A 17,971-nucleotide genomic window follows, 5' to 3' on the forward strand; every position below is an offset into this window, starting at 1 on the left:
AAAGAAATGAAAGCAAGAAGCTGGTGGCTTATGCTTATAATCCTAACTACTCAGGAAGCTGAAATGTAAGGACCTTGGTTCAAAGTCAGCTTCAGCAGGAAAATCTACAGGCCTCTTGTCTTCAATTAGCCAGAGAAAAGTGGGAAGTGGAGCTGTAGGTCAAGCAGTAAAGGGTCAGCCTTGAGTGGAAAAGCCCCCAGTACTAGCCCCCAAAAAGAATGAATGAAAGAAAAAAACATTTTGGCACTGTTGGCACACACCTGTAATCCTAGTTACTCAAGAGGCTGAAATCTGAAGAGCTTATGTCAAAGCCAGCTTGGACTGGAAAGTCCATGAAACTCCAACGAAACCACCAGAAACACAGAAGTGGTGTGTGGCTCAAAGTGGTAGAGCAAAATAGTTCAGGGACAGTGATCAGACTGAGTTCGAGCCTCATGATGAACAAAAAAAGAGAAAATGCAAAGAAAAAAAAAAAGAATCCTAGGGCCGGGAGTTTGGCCTAGTGGTTAAAGTGCTTGCCTAGCATGCATGAAGACCCGGGTTCGATTCCTCGGTACCACATATAGAAAAAAAAAAAAAGCTGGAAGTGGTGCTGAGGCTCAAGTGGTAGAGCTCTAGCCTTGAGAAAGTCCAAGGACAGTGCTCAGGGCCTGAGCTCAAGCCCAGGACTGGCAAAAAAAAAAAAAAGAATCCTAAAACAAAAAAAGAAGAATGAATGAATGAACAAAGAAATTAACATATGACACTCATGCTCAATTTCATTAGCGTGTGTTTCACAAAGAATTGTTTAGTTGATAGAAACTAAATTCAGGACCAAGGACAGCAACTTCCTCTCCACTCATGTCATGACTTCTGACTTTGGTCTGCAATCTTGGAAAGACCTTCCAGGTGAACTTCAACCCTCAAAAATGAATATTGCTTTAACTAACCATTCTAATGTCTTCTCTCTCTCTCTCTCTCTCTCTCTCTCTCTCTCTCTCTCTCTCTCTCTCTCTCCTCTCTCTCTCTCTCTCTCTCTCTCTCTCTCTCTCTCTCTCTCTCTCTCTCTCTCTCTTCTCTCGTGTAAGACTGTGACAGGGTCTGGCTATCTAGCTCAATCTTGCAATCCTCCTGCCTCACTCAGCCTTCTGAGTACTAGGATTATAGGCGTGTACACCAGCATTCCTGACCCCATGTCAGGGCAAAGCTTTTGACTTCCCTAACATATACATCTGTCATTATTGCTTTAGTAAAAATCCACTTCCAGGGCTGGAGATGTGGCTCAAGTGGTAGAGTCCTTGCTTAGCAAGTGTGAGGCCCTGAATTGAGACCTTTAAACCACCACCATTTTTTTTTCTTCCATTTCCAGGGATGGATTTTTTTTTCACAATTTTAATGGGCTCATTTTGCTATTTTTTTCATATACATGTATAATGTACATTTTTATTTCTTTGAGAAAGGGTCTGTCTGGGTGGCCTCTAAGTCCTGGAATCAAATAATCCTCTCAACTTCAGTCTCTTGAGTATCTGGGACTATGGGTATATGTTGTTGTATCCAGAACTAGGGCTGAACTATGGCTTCAAGGGGTAGAGCAGCCAGTCTTGAGTGAAACGACTAATGGCTTGTAAAATGTGTGTGTGTGTGTGTGTGTGTGTGTGTGTGTACATACTTGTGTACTAGGGCTTGAACTCAGTGCTTGGGCACTGTCCCTTAGCTTTTTCCACTTCAGGCTGCTGTTTTACTAGTTGGATCAAAGCTCTATTTCTAGCTTTCTGCTGGTTAATTGGAGATTAAGAGTGTCTTGTGCTTTTCCTACCTAGGCTGGCTTTGAACCTCGATCCTCAGATCTCTGCCTCCTAGGATGACAGGCGTGAGCCATCCGCCTCAGCTATTTATTATTATGATTATTTATGTATTTATTTATTTACTTTGCCAGTCCTGGGCTTGAGCTCAGGGCCTGAGCACTGTCCTTGGACTTTCTCAAAGCTAGAGCTCTACCACTTGAGCCTCAGCACCACTTCTGGCTTTTTTTCTATATATGTGGTGCTGGGGAATCGAACCCGGGTCTTCGTGCATGCTAGGCAAGCACCTTAACCACTAGGCCACACTCCCAGCCCTTCTTCTTATTTGCATGTTCCTTTGTGTACCTGTCAAAATCCCTCTGTCCTGCCCAGGAACCAGTGGATTGCATTCTGTCTGTGTCAGCCTGTCCCTGCTGGCTAGCCTCTTCTTCCAGGCTGCAGGATGTCTCTCCCGTGGGCTCCGCACCCTGGGATGGGCCCCTCCCTGCCTCCAGGTGGTTCCTGCCAGGTCCCACGACTCCAGGGGAAATGGATTCATCCACTCACCCGCTTCACGGGCTGTTCTTTCGCCTCTCAGTCCGCTGCCACAGCATTGCACACACTCCTCTGGGAGGTCGCAGCCCTTCCCGGGGCCCCGGGGTGTCGAGACGGGCGTCTCCCCTATATACACATACACACACACACACACTAGGAGGCTCAGGGCAAATGCCCTCAAGAAAGATGGCGCCGACCGCTTCCGGTCGCTAGTGCGCCTGCGCGGACTGCGCGTGCCCTTTGACCTGCTGGCAGCGGGCAGAGGGGGCGCCGGGCGCCGCCATATTGGCTGTTGTCCTGTGAGGGGAGCGGCGGCGGCGGCGGCGGCGGCGGCGCGGGGGAAGCGAGTGCAGCGGGAGCCGGAGCGGCGCTGAGCGGACGGACGGGCGGGCATGACTCGGAGGCGGAGCAGGCCGAGCGGCGGCGCGGGCCGACGCGAGAGGGCGCGGACCGCGGGGTTGCAAAAACCCCAGGCGCCCGAACCGCAGCCGCCGCCGCCGCCGCCGTCGAGCCTGGACGCGGGCGCGGGCTCGGGGCCCCCCGAGGCTCCCAGCCAGCCGGACCGCCACGACGGCCTCCGCGAGGACCACGCGCCCGGCCCGCAGGTAGGAGCGAGCGGCGGCTGCGCCGGCCCGGGGCGCGGGGCGGGGCCGGAGCCCCCCGAGGCCGGGGCCCGAGGCCTGGTCCACGCCCGGGCGGACGCCGGGTGCCAGGCCGTGGGGGGACCCGGCGCGCCCTCCCCTCCGAGCCTGCTCCACCATCTCCTCGACGCCAGGCTGGGGGACGTGTAGAGCGCCCTCCAAACCCAAGATGATCTCCCCCCACCCCACCACCACCACCCCACGATTAGAGGCCGGCCAGACACCCTCCGGGACTGGGCTGTGGCTCTGGGGCCACACGGTTCAGCTCCTTTCCCCCTGCCCACCCCCCCACCCTCTCGGGGGGGGGAGCCCCAGCCTCTGGTCATCCCCAGGGCAGCATCTGTCTCCTGGGATCTTGTCCTCACCCTGCCCAGCAGAACAGGCTTTCCAGCCAGGCAGCCCTCCCTCCCGCCCACCCACCCACCAAGAACCCACCCCTGTTTGTAAGGGGTTGTCCGCGGAGGGAGAATGAGACTCAGACCAACTTGCCCTATTTTCCACCCCCCCCATCCTGTCCACCCCGGACCTACAAGGCACCTCCCTTCCTCTCCAGATCCCTGGTTTGTCGAGTCCTGCTGTGAGCAAGCAGTAGGAGAATTCTATCTAGAAAGCTTCCAGCTTGCCACCTGGAAGAAGGTCACTTTTGAACTAAAGGCGATCTTAGGAGGTACCCCTGCCAGTGGGGGTGGCACGAGCCACAGTTGCTCTGGGTGGGTTGTGGCCCCCTGGGGTTGGGTGGCTCACCCTAAGCTTACTCTGACAAAAGAGTTTTTGAGTTGGTTTTTTGGCCGAGCCTGCCCAGGAAGGCAGGCCTCTGCAGGAGTCTTGGAGGGTCGGAGGCAGCGCCCGGATGAGGATGAGGCGTGGCGGAAGATGCATTTGGCTCTGCAGACACTGCAACGGGCAGCAGGGGACTCTGGGAGGCTGGTGCAGCCTGAAGGCATGGCTCTTGACAGCCTTCTAGTAGAATCTCTGGAATTGTGCATGTGAGTGGGGATGGTATTTGGGGTATCATTCCCGGAAAGCCTTTCCTGACCTCCCCAAGTTGGGCCCAGTGCCCCCTCTGTGCTTCCCTACAGTAGCTCCCCCTTCCCCTTTTTTGTGATGAAATGTGGTGTTGATCTGTCTGTTCCCCTGCACTGGACCGTGAACTGCACAGGGACCCAGACTGTGTTGTCTAGCTGATTCTCCACACCTAGCTGGACTGAGCAGAACTAGGTGAAAGAGAATGAGGCAGCTTATGGTAACCCAGTTTTGGTGCTAGTCTTCTTTGTGTTTCAGATGACAGTACTTTTTTTTTTTTGGAATCAGTAAAAATTAACCCCTTGTGTCAGCAGACCTACCTTCACCTCTGTCTCCTTCCCTGGGCTTTCTTCCTTCCTTCCCCAATCTACTCCAGTCTCTCGCAGGAGCACTGTTAATCTCACAGGGGAGAAATGGAATTGTCTGTTCTGCTCTCTCCTTCCCATTGTGACCATACAGTACTTGCAGGTTTCTGCCACATAGATAGATGTGCCAAAAAGTTTCCTTCAACTTTGAGAACACAACTTTCCCAATAGTGACAGCCTTCACTAATTCCTCTGCTCCACTGCTTGACCTACCAATTCATTTATTCATGCTAGGTGCTGTCTTTCTCCCCCCCCACCCCTCTGTCTCTCACTCTCTCTGTATCTATTTCTCAATACTGGGGGTTGAGCTCAGAGCTTCTGGCTTATTAGGTAGGAGCTCTGCCTCCTGAACCATGGTCCCAGTAGGCAAGGCCGTCTAATCTTTCCACTGTCCCTGTACTTCTCAGCATCTATCAGAATTGCAGTGAGTTAACTCTTAATGTAATTCCTTGTCTGCTTTTCTATCTAAACTCTTGAGTGCCCGCAGAAACATGGCAGTCACCATCATACCCCTATGCTTGGAGGTTAACAAATGTTCCTGAAAACCTAAAGGATATAAAGGTGGTCTCTCTGCTTTTTGAGACGAACAAACAGAAATACACATAAAACTTACAGTAATCAATATTTTCCCAAGTGATTCCCACTATAGGTTTGAAACAACAAAAAAAGTCACTCCTGTAGATAGTGGGAAGTTTGTAACGGCCAGAGAACTCTTCTAATTGTACCTCACTTGTTTGTTGGAGTAGTCTGGATTTGAGAAACAGGCTTTTGTGCCCTTATAAAAAGTACCTGGTGACAGAGTAGGGGTCAGTCATTTCTCTGCCCGTGGTGAGGTTCCCTTGTTCCCACTGCCAGTTAGTCCTTCTACAGAATAGATCAGATAAGAGAGGTGAAACTTTGTGTCATATGTCTACCTAAACCAAAGGAGGCGAATGAGACTTTCAGTCTACATGCTTGTTCTGAGATCCAGCCCCAGCATTGTTCTGTTTCTGTTTTTAATCTTAATGTGTGCCAATATTGAAGAAGAAGGAGAAAAGCTTTGCCACAGATCTTAAAACTCTGAAGAGCTGAGTAACAGCTGCTGCCGTTAGGTAGAGTATGCTCCTTAAGCGCTGAAGTTTGGAGCTTGTCCAGGCCCCTTCCATTGTTTGCATCATTTGTACACATTTAAATATAAGACTCTAAGGTTAATTAGGATACCGCCAAATCCTTCTAGTTCTAGGCCACTAAACCTGCTCTGTTTGCTAGAACTCCAACTGTCTTTTACTTCAAGAGGAGAAGCACATACAAAAGTTAATAGCTGTGGGAGGACACTATGGGAACAATATTGACTGACTTGAATTAAACACCCAGGGCTGCCTCCTGCTTTGACACTTAGTTTGTCTCTTCCAGCATCTCATACGTAACAGTCTTCTGAGGTGACCTGAGCTGTGCTGGGTGGCCAGACAAAGCCTGCCAGCCCTTACCTGCCAGTTCTTGCTGTCTTTAGAATCTCCTAGACAGCTCTGCTGGCAAGCCAGGTGTGCACTCTTGCCCCAGGAGATTGGCCAGAATGTAAAGATTGGGAAGAATGAGCTCATCCCATCCCTCCCCGGCTCCTGTTTCTCTCGCATCTCTACAGCATCCTCTGGGACTGCCCAGTTTAGTTTAAAGGGACTCTAGAGACCTGGTTCTTTCACTGCTCAGAATAAATCTGTTCCCTTAAGGAATAGGAGCAGATGATCAATCAGTATCTTTAGTAAAACCATTTTATTCTCTTTAGTTCACTTGAGCAAGCTTCAAGTGAAGGACTTGTTAGTCTGTTGTTAGGGATGCACAGAAGGACCAGGTGGTCCCTCCCCTCAGATCTCCTCTTAGCATCCCTGTCCACCCAAGTACCACCTCCTCAGGCACCATTCTTACACTCAGCAGGAGGATGTAATTCTGAGGGCAGCTCTGCCTCCTATAGTTCTTCCTGTGTAAAAAGGCCAAGAGCCCTTGAAAATGAAGACTTAGGCATTCAGGGTTTAAAATTTTTAACTTCCTTATGGGCCGGGAGTTTGGCCTAGCATGAACAAAGACTCAGGTTCAATTCCAGGGTAACACATACGTAGTAAAAGCCGGAAGTGGTGCTGTGGTTTAAGTGGTAGAGTGCTAGCCTTGAGAATGCCCAAGCCAGTGATCAGGCCCTGCGTTCAAGCTCCAGGACTGGCAAAAAAAAAATAATAATTTTCTTATAATGTCCCAGAGGGTAAGCTGAAAGTCTGATATCAGATGGATGAATTAGAATACTAATACTTTTGCCTACTGTACCAGGAGTTTTTGAAAGCAGGAAATGTTTTAATTAAGTTGTCTCTGGGTTATGTATTGTGTGTGGTCTGAACATGCTGCATGCATGGCTGTTAAGCAAAATGATCATTGAAAAGCTAATTTTCTACCACTTTGCTCCTACCTATTGCCCTCACTGGGTCAGATGCAGACATCATGTATTCATTTAGGCCAGCCATGGCCCACATACTATGATACCCAGTCATCTTCATGCCTGGTACTGACTCTGCAGACACTAACTGACCACTGTTGTGTCCAGGCCCTGGGCTAGCTGTATGGGCGGAAACGAGTGAGATGCCTTCCTGGCCACAAGGAATTCATGGTCCAGCAAATGTGTATGTGGTCATTGTAGTGGTGCCAGGAGAAAGCATAGCATCAAGTCTGAGTAAAGGTTCAAGTGATACATTGGTTTTTAAATTAGCACAGTTAGTTGTACAAGGAGAGTTTCATTGTGACATTTCCACATGTATACAGTATATTCTGAGCAACCTTCCCCTTCATTCTTTTACCCTCCCCTCTTTTTAAAGCAGTCTCAACAGGTTTCATTGGTCTATCCAATCCTACATTTTGATCAGTAGCCTTTAGAAGTGTTTCAGCTTCTTGCTTTGTTTTCTCATGTGTAAAATACCAGTACGTTCAAGCTGATAGCATTAGATCCCAGCAAATTCTGCCTGTTGAGCACTTAGCAAAAGTCGTGCTGTGCTTACTGCAGGAGCTTTAGTGCTGAGAATATTGCGCCAGCATATTGTAATTCAGAGAAGACTGGGTCAGAAAAGAGCTCTGGGAGCCTGTTCTTCAGAAATCAAGGTGAGAGGAAGGGGGCTGAGAAAGGAAGAGCTATACAAAGAACCAGAGACAAGCTAGACTCAATTGGAGAGCACTAGACATCAGACCGCAAAGGCTAGCTGGCTCTTGTGCCACCACACCCAGTGGTTTGGGTAGTGAGGAATCAATGAAAGACTTGAGGTAGGGAGGTGAACGTGAGGTGCTTTGATAAACCCTCTGATAGTGTGTAAGTAGGAAGTAGACTCGGTGGGAAAGGCAGCTGTGATTGCTTGCTCCCACAGCTCCCTCTCCCCACCTGTCTAATCATCTGATCCCCTGTGTTTTGCTGGACCGCATCCCAGACCTCTAGCACTATAGTCTCCAGGTCTGGGGCCCAGGAGTCCCCAGGTAACTGAGTGTGGTTGGGTCTGGGAACTGCTGAATTGAAGAGGCCTAGGGTTTTGTTCAAAGAAAGAATGACACTACTTAGGGAGGAATTTTTCCATAGGCAGGAATAGAAATTGTTTTTAAAAGTGAGGAGAGGTAGCTGGGACGATGGCTTAGTGCTAGAGTACCTCCTAGTATGTGTGGAGCCTAGGTTTTACCCAACTGTCTTCCTCCCCTAACCAAAAAATGAAGCCTTCCTCTCCTTCTCTGGTTGTTGCCTAGTTAGTAATATTCAACCACTAACTTTCTATTGCAAGGGTAAGGTACTTCCCGTGTGAGATCATTGGTATAGGACAGGACACACATGCTTATATGCTTCTCTGAGACCATTTGCTTAGAGTGCTAGTTTTGAATAGCCCTCGCATGTTTTAAATATCCAATGGCCAGGGCAGAATGATCATTCTCTATCCCTACGTGCTTGTCCATGTCTAGACTGGAATTCAGTGACTCTTGGGGACCTAGGCCTCTCCCTTGGAAAGAAGTATGTCATTTATTCTAGGGAAACAAAAAGCATCTGACATTTCAGAGCAAGCCCAGTTGATTCTGTCTGTGGACTTTAGGAGGATGTGAACCTCCAGAACCGAACCTCAAGAAGAGGAAGAAACAAACCAGCAGGAAAGGAATGTTTAGTGTACTTTCACAGCAGGATGTACAAAGGCAGAATAAGACCAAGGAGAGATATGTGTGTGTCCCGGCCAGGAGCCTAAGAGTGTGCCCACCCTTGGTTTCTGTACCCATGATGCCATCCTCATCCTTCAAACTCTAGGTGGCTTCCAGCTGAGCAGGGGAGGAAACATTCCCAGCTTTCCCCTCCATTCCCTCTTGGCTCCCTTTTGATTTCCCTTTTCTTGTGACACGAGGAGATTGCTGCTCTGAAAAAGTGATATGGGGAACCTCAGGCAGAAATAAGAAGCCAGAGAAATTGTCAGCCCTGAAGGTTCTTTTTAGGAAATGATAGCCACATTATGTAATGTAGACTTGGGGGTTCTAAGAGGCCTTGAAGGTCACTTGTCTGGTCCTCTGTCCTGTACTTCAATGAATAAATTTGGTTTGGGCAAGTCTCACTTAGTAAGTTTCCCTGTCATTTCTTCCAGGGCAGAAGAGGAAGGAAACTAACGGGTATTGAGCACCTACTGTGTGCCAGGCCCAGGCCAGGTACTTTATATAATTTATTTCCTTCTGTCCTCACAACTCTGTGAAGTATGGTGTTATTCCCATTTCAAAAATTGAGGAACCTGAAATTCAAAGACATTGACTGATAATTCCAAGATCATATTGAAAATGACAGAGTGAAAATTTGAGCTCACAACTGTTTCTCTGAAGTTCATGCTCCCCCGCCCCCAGCATGAGAAACCTGTGCTATGGTTATAACAGTAGGGCATAGTTAGCCCAGAGTTCTGAGTAAATGAGCAGCATGGGCCCTTTTCATGGCTACTTGCACCTAAGAAGCAGGTTCAATGGGTGGGTTAGCTTACACTGACAAGAGGGGTTACCCAGCTTCACAGCTTTGTACTTGACTAAGCTTGTACTGCCAGAGAAGATTTCCTGCCAACTGGTCTTAGGCCATGAAGCCACTGAGGTGTAATTGAGTCTTGAAGAATTCACTGTAGTTCTGAATGTCGGCATTGTTATGGTGTGAGCCTCTGTCCTGACTGCCTTCTTAACACAGTGACAGTGACACAGGCAGGCCTTCTGTAGAGCTTGTTGAGAAAGGGGCTACTGAGACATGAGCCCAAGGGCTTTAAATAACCATTTCCTTAGTGAATGCAGCTATGTGACAGGCCCAAGCCATGTCTGAGTTCCTGGGCATTTGTAAATGGCCAAGATCTACTCTTCAACTCCAAAGACCTCACATGGTAGCAGAGGCTTGAGGACAGACAAAGACTACATCTGCATACAGCTGTGACAGTCCAGCAAAAGCTTCCTTGACCTCTGACTATGGTCTTCAGTGATGATGGTTGGCATGAATGAAATCAGAGCTGGGAACATGTGTTGAATGAGGGAATGGCTAGATGAATGGAGGAGTGAATGGTGCTTCCTGGCCTGAGGATTACTTCTCTCAACTTCTCAAAGGGAATTTTAGTTTTCTGCTGTTATCCCCTGCCTGCCTGGTGTCAGGGAGGCTCTTGGAGTTCAGAGCCTTGAGAAGAGAGTGTTCTCGTGGGCATTTGAGAATAGAATTTGGAGCCTGTTGCAGGGCAGCTGGTTAGATACAGTGTGTGTCTTGGGGAAACCCACTGCAAACATATACAAGCTCCTGGGACTTGAATCCCCCAGGAGGAATGAGACTAGATATAAGTGTCAGCAATTCCATCCAAGGCAGTAGTCCTGGGCACCTGCCTGGTCTGGTGACCAGGGTTATTCCCTGATACTTGCCAAATTGTGGACAGAAAGGCCAAGGTGGAAAACTGAGTCATGCTCCAGGACTTGTCCAGATCTGGTGTGAACTATGTCGTTGTGAATAGCCGCTATGTTCCCATGGGCACTCCCTCCCTCCTCCCCATGTAGCTGCCACTCCTAGAGGCTCCACATCAGCAGTCTCCAAAGTGCTAGAGGCCCCAAACAGTCCCCAAATTATTAAGGTGTTTACCAGACTAAGCATTAACATTGAGCAAGTACAAAGATATTGAGTCACTGATTCACTTAAGATAACATAGACTAGAAGTTAATAGCGATAGAGCAATTGCTAATAGGCCCTGTCCTCAGGAAGGAAGGAAAGAAAAATGCAGCAAGTTTTATTTTTGTGTTGGTTCTTGGAATTGAACTCAGGGTCAAGGTCCCTGAGCTTTTGTGCTCAAAGCTAGTGCTCCAGCACTTTGAGTTGAGTCACAGAGCCATTTCCAACTTTTTCGGTAGCTACTTGGAAATGAGAGTCTCATGGACTTTCCTGCTCAGGCTGGCTTTAAACTGCAATCTTCAGATTTCAGCCTTCTTAGTAGTTAGGATTACAGATATGAGCCACCAATGCCTGACAAAAGTTTTATTAAATTTTTTCCCAAACAAAGCATTTTCTTAGTTATGCAAACTTATTTAATAAAATTAAGCTGAATTCTCATTTGTGCTTTTTTTTGGCCTGGGCATTGTCCCTGAGTTGCTTTTGCTCAAGGCTAGTATTCTACCATTTGAGCCACAGTACCACTTCCAGCTTTTTTTGTTAATCCAGGGCTTCATGCATGCTAGGCAAGTAGTCTACCACTAAGCCCAGTCCCTATCAGCCTTTGAGATGAATAAAAAAATGTGTGGGTGTTTTCATTTCTTTGATGAACATTTACTGACTGTTTTCTTTGTGTGAGAATACTCTGCCAGGTGATTAGAAATACAGCAGAGAACAACGAGTTGAAAGCTTGGGTTGACTAGCTCTGCAATGCGTGAGAGCCCATAATTATCAGAGTTTGGAAAATGACAAGACATTGCAGTCAGGGATTGGAGGTGGGAGATTCTGTTGGTAGAGCTACTAGCCAATGAATGAAAGTATCAGGTATTTGAAAAGAAAAGAGATTGCTGTAAAAGAGAACTCTGGGGTCGGGAGTTTGGTCTAGTGATAGAGTGCTTGCCCAGCATGCACAAAGACCCAGGTTCGATTCCTCAGCACCACACACATGGAAAAAAGCTGGAAGTGGTGCTTGGCTCAAGGGTTAGAGCTCTAGTCTAGAGAAAAGTCCAAGAACAGTGCTCAGACCCTGAGTTTAAGCCTTACAACTGGAAAAAAAAAACAGAGAGAGAGAGAGAGAGAACTCTGATCCTAGAATTTCTTTTCTTCCAAGTCACAAACCTGAAGGAATGGTGCTTTACTGACTAAATATAGCATCACCAGGGCTTAGTATTCTCTTCACTCTAGCAGTTAAGCAAAGATAAAAATGTCAGAGAGAAAATCAGGTGTGGTGTTGTGTACCAATAACCACAGCATTCAGGAGGCTGAGATAGAAGGATTGCACTATGTAGCTTGGGCTGCATAATGAGATTCAATGTCCAAAAAAAAAGGGGGAGGGGGTGGGAGTTTGGCCTAGTGGTAGAATGCTTGCCTAGCATGCACAAAGACTGAAGTTTGATTCCGATGTATCACATACATAAAGCCAGAAGTGGCTCTGTGCCTCAAGTGGTAGAGCTCTAGCCTTGAGAAAGCCTAAGGACAGTGTTCAGGCCCTGACCTCAAGCCCAGGACTGACTGACCAAAAAAAAAAAGAGGAGGAGGAGGAAGTGGAAAAGGATGGAGGATGGGCTATGGGGATACACACCTATAATCCCAGCTGCTTAGACGGCAGATAGAGAATCAAGATTTGAGGCCAGCCCAGCCAAAAATTAATGAGACCCGCCAAGTACTATTAGCTCATGCCTGTAAATCCTAGCTACTCAGACAGAAGGCTGAAATTTGAGGATTGTGGTGCAGAGCCACTGAAAAGCTGAAGTGGAGCTGTGGCTCAAGTGGTAGAGCACTACTTTTGAGCAAAAAAAAAACCCAAAACAAAACCCCAAACCCCACAACTCCAGGGGCTGGCATTCAAACCCTAAGACTAGCAGAAAGGAAGAGAAGAGGGTGGGGGCAAGGTAGATGAGGGAGAAGTTTCCTATTGCACAGTGTATTGACTCCAGAGGAAGCACCAGGATCTAGGGATCAAGACATAAGTTTTAGGGGTGCCCCCTGAATGAACATGAAAGAAGGACTTAAGCACTAAACTCCAAGAGGCTAGTGGATAAACCCATGTCCAGTGTCCATTTGTTAGGGTACAGCAACTCAGCGGGCCTAGATAACACATGGAACACCTTCCAGAAGGCATAAGCTTGAGAGCTTTGTCTGTTGTCATTAGACGTCTGGACAGCTCTGTGCAGTGCAGGTGGTATTACTGCTTCAGTTACAGCTTAAATTGCTTTCTAAGACCTGAGTTGCTCTCTTTACCCTGGAAAATAGGTGTCCTATAAAATGACTTCCATTGAGTAGCAAATCACTTATTTCCATTAACTGAAGGATATCGTGTCATCCCTAAAGAATGTAGTTGTCCACTTTTCCACAATAGAAATTGGAACAGTTTGGGCCAGGAGTTTTGGCCTAGTGGTAGAGTGCTTGCCTAGCATGCACAGAGACCGGGGTTCAAGCCCTCATTACCACATACATAGAAAAAAAAAAAAAAACCCAGAAGTGGTGCTGAGGCTCAAGTGTTAGAACTCTAGCCTTGAAAAATCCCAAGGACAGTGCTCAGGCCCTGAGCTCAAGCCCAGGACTGGCAAAAAAAGAAAAAAGAAAGAAAGAAAGAAAGAAAGAAAGGAAGAAAGAAAGAAAGAAAGAAAGAAAGAGAAAGAAAGAAAGAAAGAGGAACAATTTGTAAGTTCAGTGGGGAGATGAGGGTCTTTCTCCATAAGGAGCAGTAATTTCAAGCACACCAAGCTGTCTACCCTCTATATTGCCACGGGGACATCTCACATCTGCTGAGCCTGTACCCTGACTGAGCCAGGCTATGTGCTTCCTAAAGAAGGATCCAGACTGGAATCAGACCTGGTGCCTTTACCTAGTAGAAGGAACAGAAGAGCAGTTAAATATTGAGGTGGAGGACACAAATGCTATTGAGCAAGGCCTAGTGTACTTGGTGAATCTAGGAGAGGGGAGGTGAATTGGAGCAGAGTCGATAGGAATGCCTGGAGAAGTCTGCATTTGTGCTGGGCCTTTAGCTCCTTTCAGCTGAGGTATGAAAGTAATGGAGTATTTTGGAGAACTTAAGCATTTGGCTTCATGAAATTGAGGGCAGAGATTGGGAATCTAGCAAGCCACCTTGCATTCACTGCCTGTGAAAGATTATTGTGTTCTTATAAATACTGATTGTTTATTGTTTCCCTTTCTTTTTTATCATGCTAATTAATGTCCTGTCTAGCACTGGATTGATACTTTATTGAATTTAGCTCTTAGTTGGCCCTACAAATTAGTACTTGATCCATTTTATAGATGGGTAAACAGGGTAAGTAAAACTTGACTAGTTCCCTGCAGATGGTAAATTCCAGCAGCCTAGGATAAGCAGAATGTGACTGGAACCATTCAGTGTCAAATGGTGATGGCCCAGGATTACTGCTCAAGCAAGTGTGTCCACTGCACCCGTGTTTCCTAAGTACTGTCACACGACAACTGCATTGGTCACACACTTACCAGTTGTGTATTAGCATATATGTGCTGTACGTGTAGTGTATGCATATCCTGGGGCTTGAACTCAGGGCCTGAGCACTGTCACTGAGCTTTTGTGCTCAAGGCTGGTGCTCTACTACTATGAGCTACCGCACCACTTCCAGCTTCTTGATAGTTAATTAGAGGTAAGAGTTTCCTGCTCAGATTGGCTTTGAACCTGATCCTCAGGTCTCAGCCCCCTGAGTAAGTTAGGTGTGCGCCACTGGCCCCTGTCTTGTATCTTTTTTTTTTTTTTGGTAGGTCATGGGGCTTGAACTTTGGGCCTGAGCCTTGTCCCTGAGCTCTTCAGCTCAAAGCTACAGCCCTACCCCTTAAGCCACAGCCCCAATTCCTGTTTTCTAGTGGTTAATTGGAGATAAGAGTCTCAGGTTCTTTAGTGCCCTGCTGGCTTTGAACTGCCAGATCTCAGCCTCCTGAGTAGCTAGGATTACAGATGTGAGGTACCACTCCTAGTTTGTATGTTTACTTTTAAAAGAAATAAAGCATTTTTTGTAGTGCTTTATGCCCATTCTTGCCATACCTATAAAGCCATTGCATTATACTTTATACCATATGAAGAGGCCCTGTACCACCAAATAAATATATACACCGTCTATCTATATCTATATTATATATCTCAAATAATATTACTCATACAAGTTTTTTATCCCATGTAATGACTTTAGAGCCCAAGTGAAACAACTGCTGTGGTAAAATTCCTATCTTGGAACTTACCTTAATAGTGTTATCCTCATCATAGGGAAAGAGACTTGTAGTGGCTCTTCCCCACTAAGAGCCAGTATTGCACTGTATACCTATGGAAAGTTTCCTGAATACAATTCTGGAAAAGGCCTCCTTGGTTTTCATGTCTGTGAACACCATCCTTCTCCACCAGCCTCCTCCCCTTCTCTGAGACGCTCACCACACTGGCTTCCTTTTGCAGTTTACATGAACTGCCTTGCTTAATAAGACATTCCCTTGGCATGAGTTGTATCTCCGGGATTCGTGTTTAATATTGGGTTCCTTCCCCAAATGTTTCATTACGCTCCTAGTTACACTTTGGGTTTTTTTGTTTGTTTTAAGGAACTGGGGGGACCCAGGTCAATGTCATTGGAGATTCAAGGACAGCCAGATGCCAACTCCGTACAGAGTTGATTTCACAAAACAGATGATGGCACCTGCTGCAAACACGTATTACCCAGCAAGGATTAACTTGGGAAGATTACAGGAGTTGTCTATTGCAGAACAGACTATTGAAAGAACTGGTTGTTTAACCATTTACTATTCCTTGAGTCTGCTTCCTGATCTGGGCAGGCCTTTTTGAACTTAGTTGGACCCCCTCAGGTGTCTCTGATCAGTTGGCAAATGAGCTGGGAACCGGCCTAGACACACCTTCATGGCATGGCAAAGGCACAGAAGTGAGCTATGCAAGGAAACAGGGGCACTGTATACACTGTTTTCAAGCTTATGCTTACAGCACGTCTACTAACATTCTCTTGGCCAAAGAGTGATGAGACCATGTGCAGGGTCAATGGGAGGGGACTATAAAATTGCAGTAGAAGCCAGTGATTTAGGGACATTAAATACAAATACGATTAGTCTCCTAGTCAGGACCCCTCAGTCTAAAAGAAAGCCTTCAGACTTACATTTCTGGGTTTGATTTGTCCTAGGAGGGAAATAAACAGACCAAGTACTGACTGTGCTGGGCCTACGCTACAGCATGCACAGGGCTAGGCACTTCACCTGCTTTTGCAGCAACCCTCACAACAGCTCTGCAAGGTAGGTGGGTATCTCTGTCAAAGTTAAATAACTTGCTCAAGGTCATCTGGCTGATAGTGGTCCAGCAGAGGTTAGAACGTATGACTACACCATCCCTACTGCCTCCTCTGAGAGCAGCAGGGCCTGGTTTGTGTGTGTGTGTGTGTTGGGTGGTTCACACCTGTAACCCTAGCTACTCAGGAGGTGGAGCTCTGAAAATTGTGGTTCAAAGCTAGTGTGGACAGGATAGTCCATGAGACTCTTATCTCCAATAAACCACTTAGAGAAAACTGGAATTGGAGTTGTGGCACAAGTGGTAGAGTGCTAGTCTTGTGCAAAAGAAGTTCAGGGACAGTGCCAGGCCCTAAGTTCAAGCTCTACGATCAGGAGGGGAAAATACACACACGCACGCACGCACGCACACACGCACACAAACACGTATATATATATACACATATATATATCTATACATATATGCGTACATACACTATGTATTTAAATGTATATTTACTAGTTCTACAAACTCCTTCAAAACATTTCTGCTGTTCTAAAGGAATCGTGCAGCTCTCTAGAAAACTCAAATTCTATGTTGATTCAAGGCATCCTTTCATCCCACAGAGCATTTGACCTTTGCCAGACATGCCAAACAGGAGCCATCTTGTCTTTACCCTCTGAGACCTAGAGATATCTGGGCATGAGCTTTGGAGTCAGATTTAGTAAGGTTCAGCCGCTCACCAGCTCTGTAACCCTGAGCAACTTGATTTAACATCTTGAAATCTTTCTTCATCTAAAAATAAATAAAAATGGAAATAAGAACACCGTGTTTTGCAGAGCTGTTAAAAGGATTCAGACTGAATTGTGTTTATAAAGTGCCTGGCACATAGTAAGTGGTATTCCTAACCCCACTGGCATTTCTCTAAGAAGCTTCCCTCCCTGGGAAACCCCGTGTCTGTCTGTTGAACAGGTTCCCCCCACCTCCACCTCCAGCCAGTCTGTGCAGACTTGCTGCCTGCTGTGTCATCGAGAACGAAAAGGCTGGGAAGAAGGCCCTTCACAAAACGGACTGGTGTTGCAGGGTGAGAAGCTGCCCCCTGACTTCATGCCAAAGCTCGTTAAGAATCTCCTAGGCGAGATGCCGCTGTGGGTCTGTCAGAGTTGCCGAAAGAGCATGGAAGAAGACGAAAGGCAGACAGGTCGAGAACACGCAGTGGCGGTAAGTAGCCGCTGATGAAGGGTCCCTCCGTACACAGCTGCACGGACCCAGCCTTTGCAGCTGTGGTTCCACTCAGAGGAAGGAGAGACTCCTCAGCACAAGATGGGGCCCTCCACAGACTGCCATCCCTCCCCCCCCACCCCCCCCCCCCGTCCCGCCGTGATCCCACCACCTGCAAGTCTGTGACTGTTCCAAAAGCAACCAGCATCAGGCAGAGAACAAAGATTGTGAGTTGGAAATATGCCCTAGTCTGAGGGCATCTAATAGCTGGGAGCTATCCCATCAGTTATGGCAGACTCTTGCCAAGGACTATTTTATTTATTTCGTGCCTGTCAGGGCCTGTGCACTCTTTCTTTACTTTCTTGCTTAAGGCTGGCCCTCTTTTTTTTTTTTTTTTTTTGGTCAGTCCTAGGGCTTGAACTCGGCCTGGGCACTGTCCTTGAGCTCTTCAGCTCAAGGCTACCACTCTACCCTTGAGCCAAGCCCCACTTCCCATTTTCTAGTGATTAATTGAAAATAAGAGTCTCTCGGCTTTGTGGCTTTGTATTACCCAGGCTGGTTTTGAACCTTGATCCTCAGATTTCAGCCTCTTGTGTAGCTAGGATTACAGGCCAGAGCTGCCGTGCCCAGCTTGTCCTTGGACATTTTTTGCTCAAGGCTAGCTCTCTGCCACTTGAGCCACAGCACCATTTCCCACTTTTTCTGAGTATGTGGTACCAAGGAATGGAACCCAGGGCTTCATACAGGCTAGGTGAGCACTCTACCACTAGGCTACACTCCCAGGCCCCAGGCTGGCACTCTTTATTACTTGAATGACAGTGCCACTCTTTGCTTTTTAGAGGTTAATTAGAGAGAAGAGTCTCACTGATCTCAGCCTCCACAGTAGCCCGGATTAGAGGTGTGAGCCACCAGTGTCAACCCCAGGATCCTTTTACCTTCAAGACTCCTGCTTTAAAGACATTGTTCTTATTCTTCCTGCTCCCCAGAGGCCC

At 47.2% G+C, this 17,971-nt stretch overlaps 1 protein-coding gene across 11 annotated transcripts in view; it reads left to right on the forward strand.

The window, feature by feature from the left end:
* Positions 1–2,620: 2,620 nt before the first annotated feature.
* Fam193b (family with sequence similarity 193 member B) overlaps positions 2,621–17,971 on the forward strand; it is a 32,190-nt gene continuing 16,839 nt past the window's right edge. For 2 of the 11 annotated variants that reach the window (XM_090325504.1, XM_090325505.1), the window contains exons 1-2: positions 2,622–2,920; positions 16,731–16,979. In XM_090325504.1, coding sequence (XP_090181630.1) covers positions 2,708–2,920; positions 16,731–16,979 — 462 coding nt within the window. In that variant the 5' untranslated portion in view covers positions 2,622–2,707. Of the gene's footprint in view, positions 2,921–3,509; positions 3,943–8,957; positions 9,019–15,678; positions 15,792–16,730; positions 16,980–17,971 lie in introns of all 11 variants that reach the window. The other 9 variants (XM_090325512.1, XM_090325511.1, XM_090325509.1 and 6 more) reach the window with 9 other exon arrangements.

This window comes from Megascapheus bottae, chromosome 38 (assembly GCF_031878675.1).
Source record: "Megascapheus bottae isolate mThoBot1 chromosome 38, mThoBot2.hap1, whole genome shotgun sequence".
Classification (NCBI taxonomy): Eukaryota; Metazoa; Chordata; class Mammalia; order Rodentia; family Geomyidae; genus Megascapheus; species Megascapheus bottae.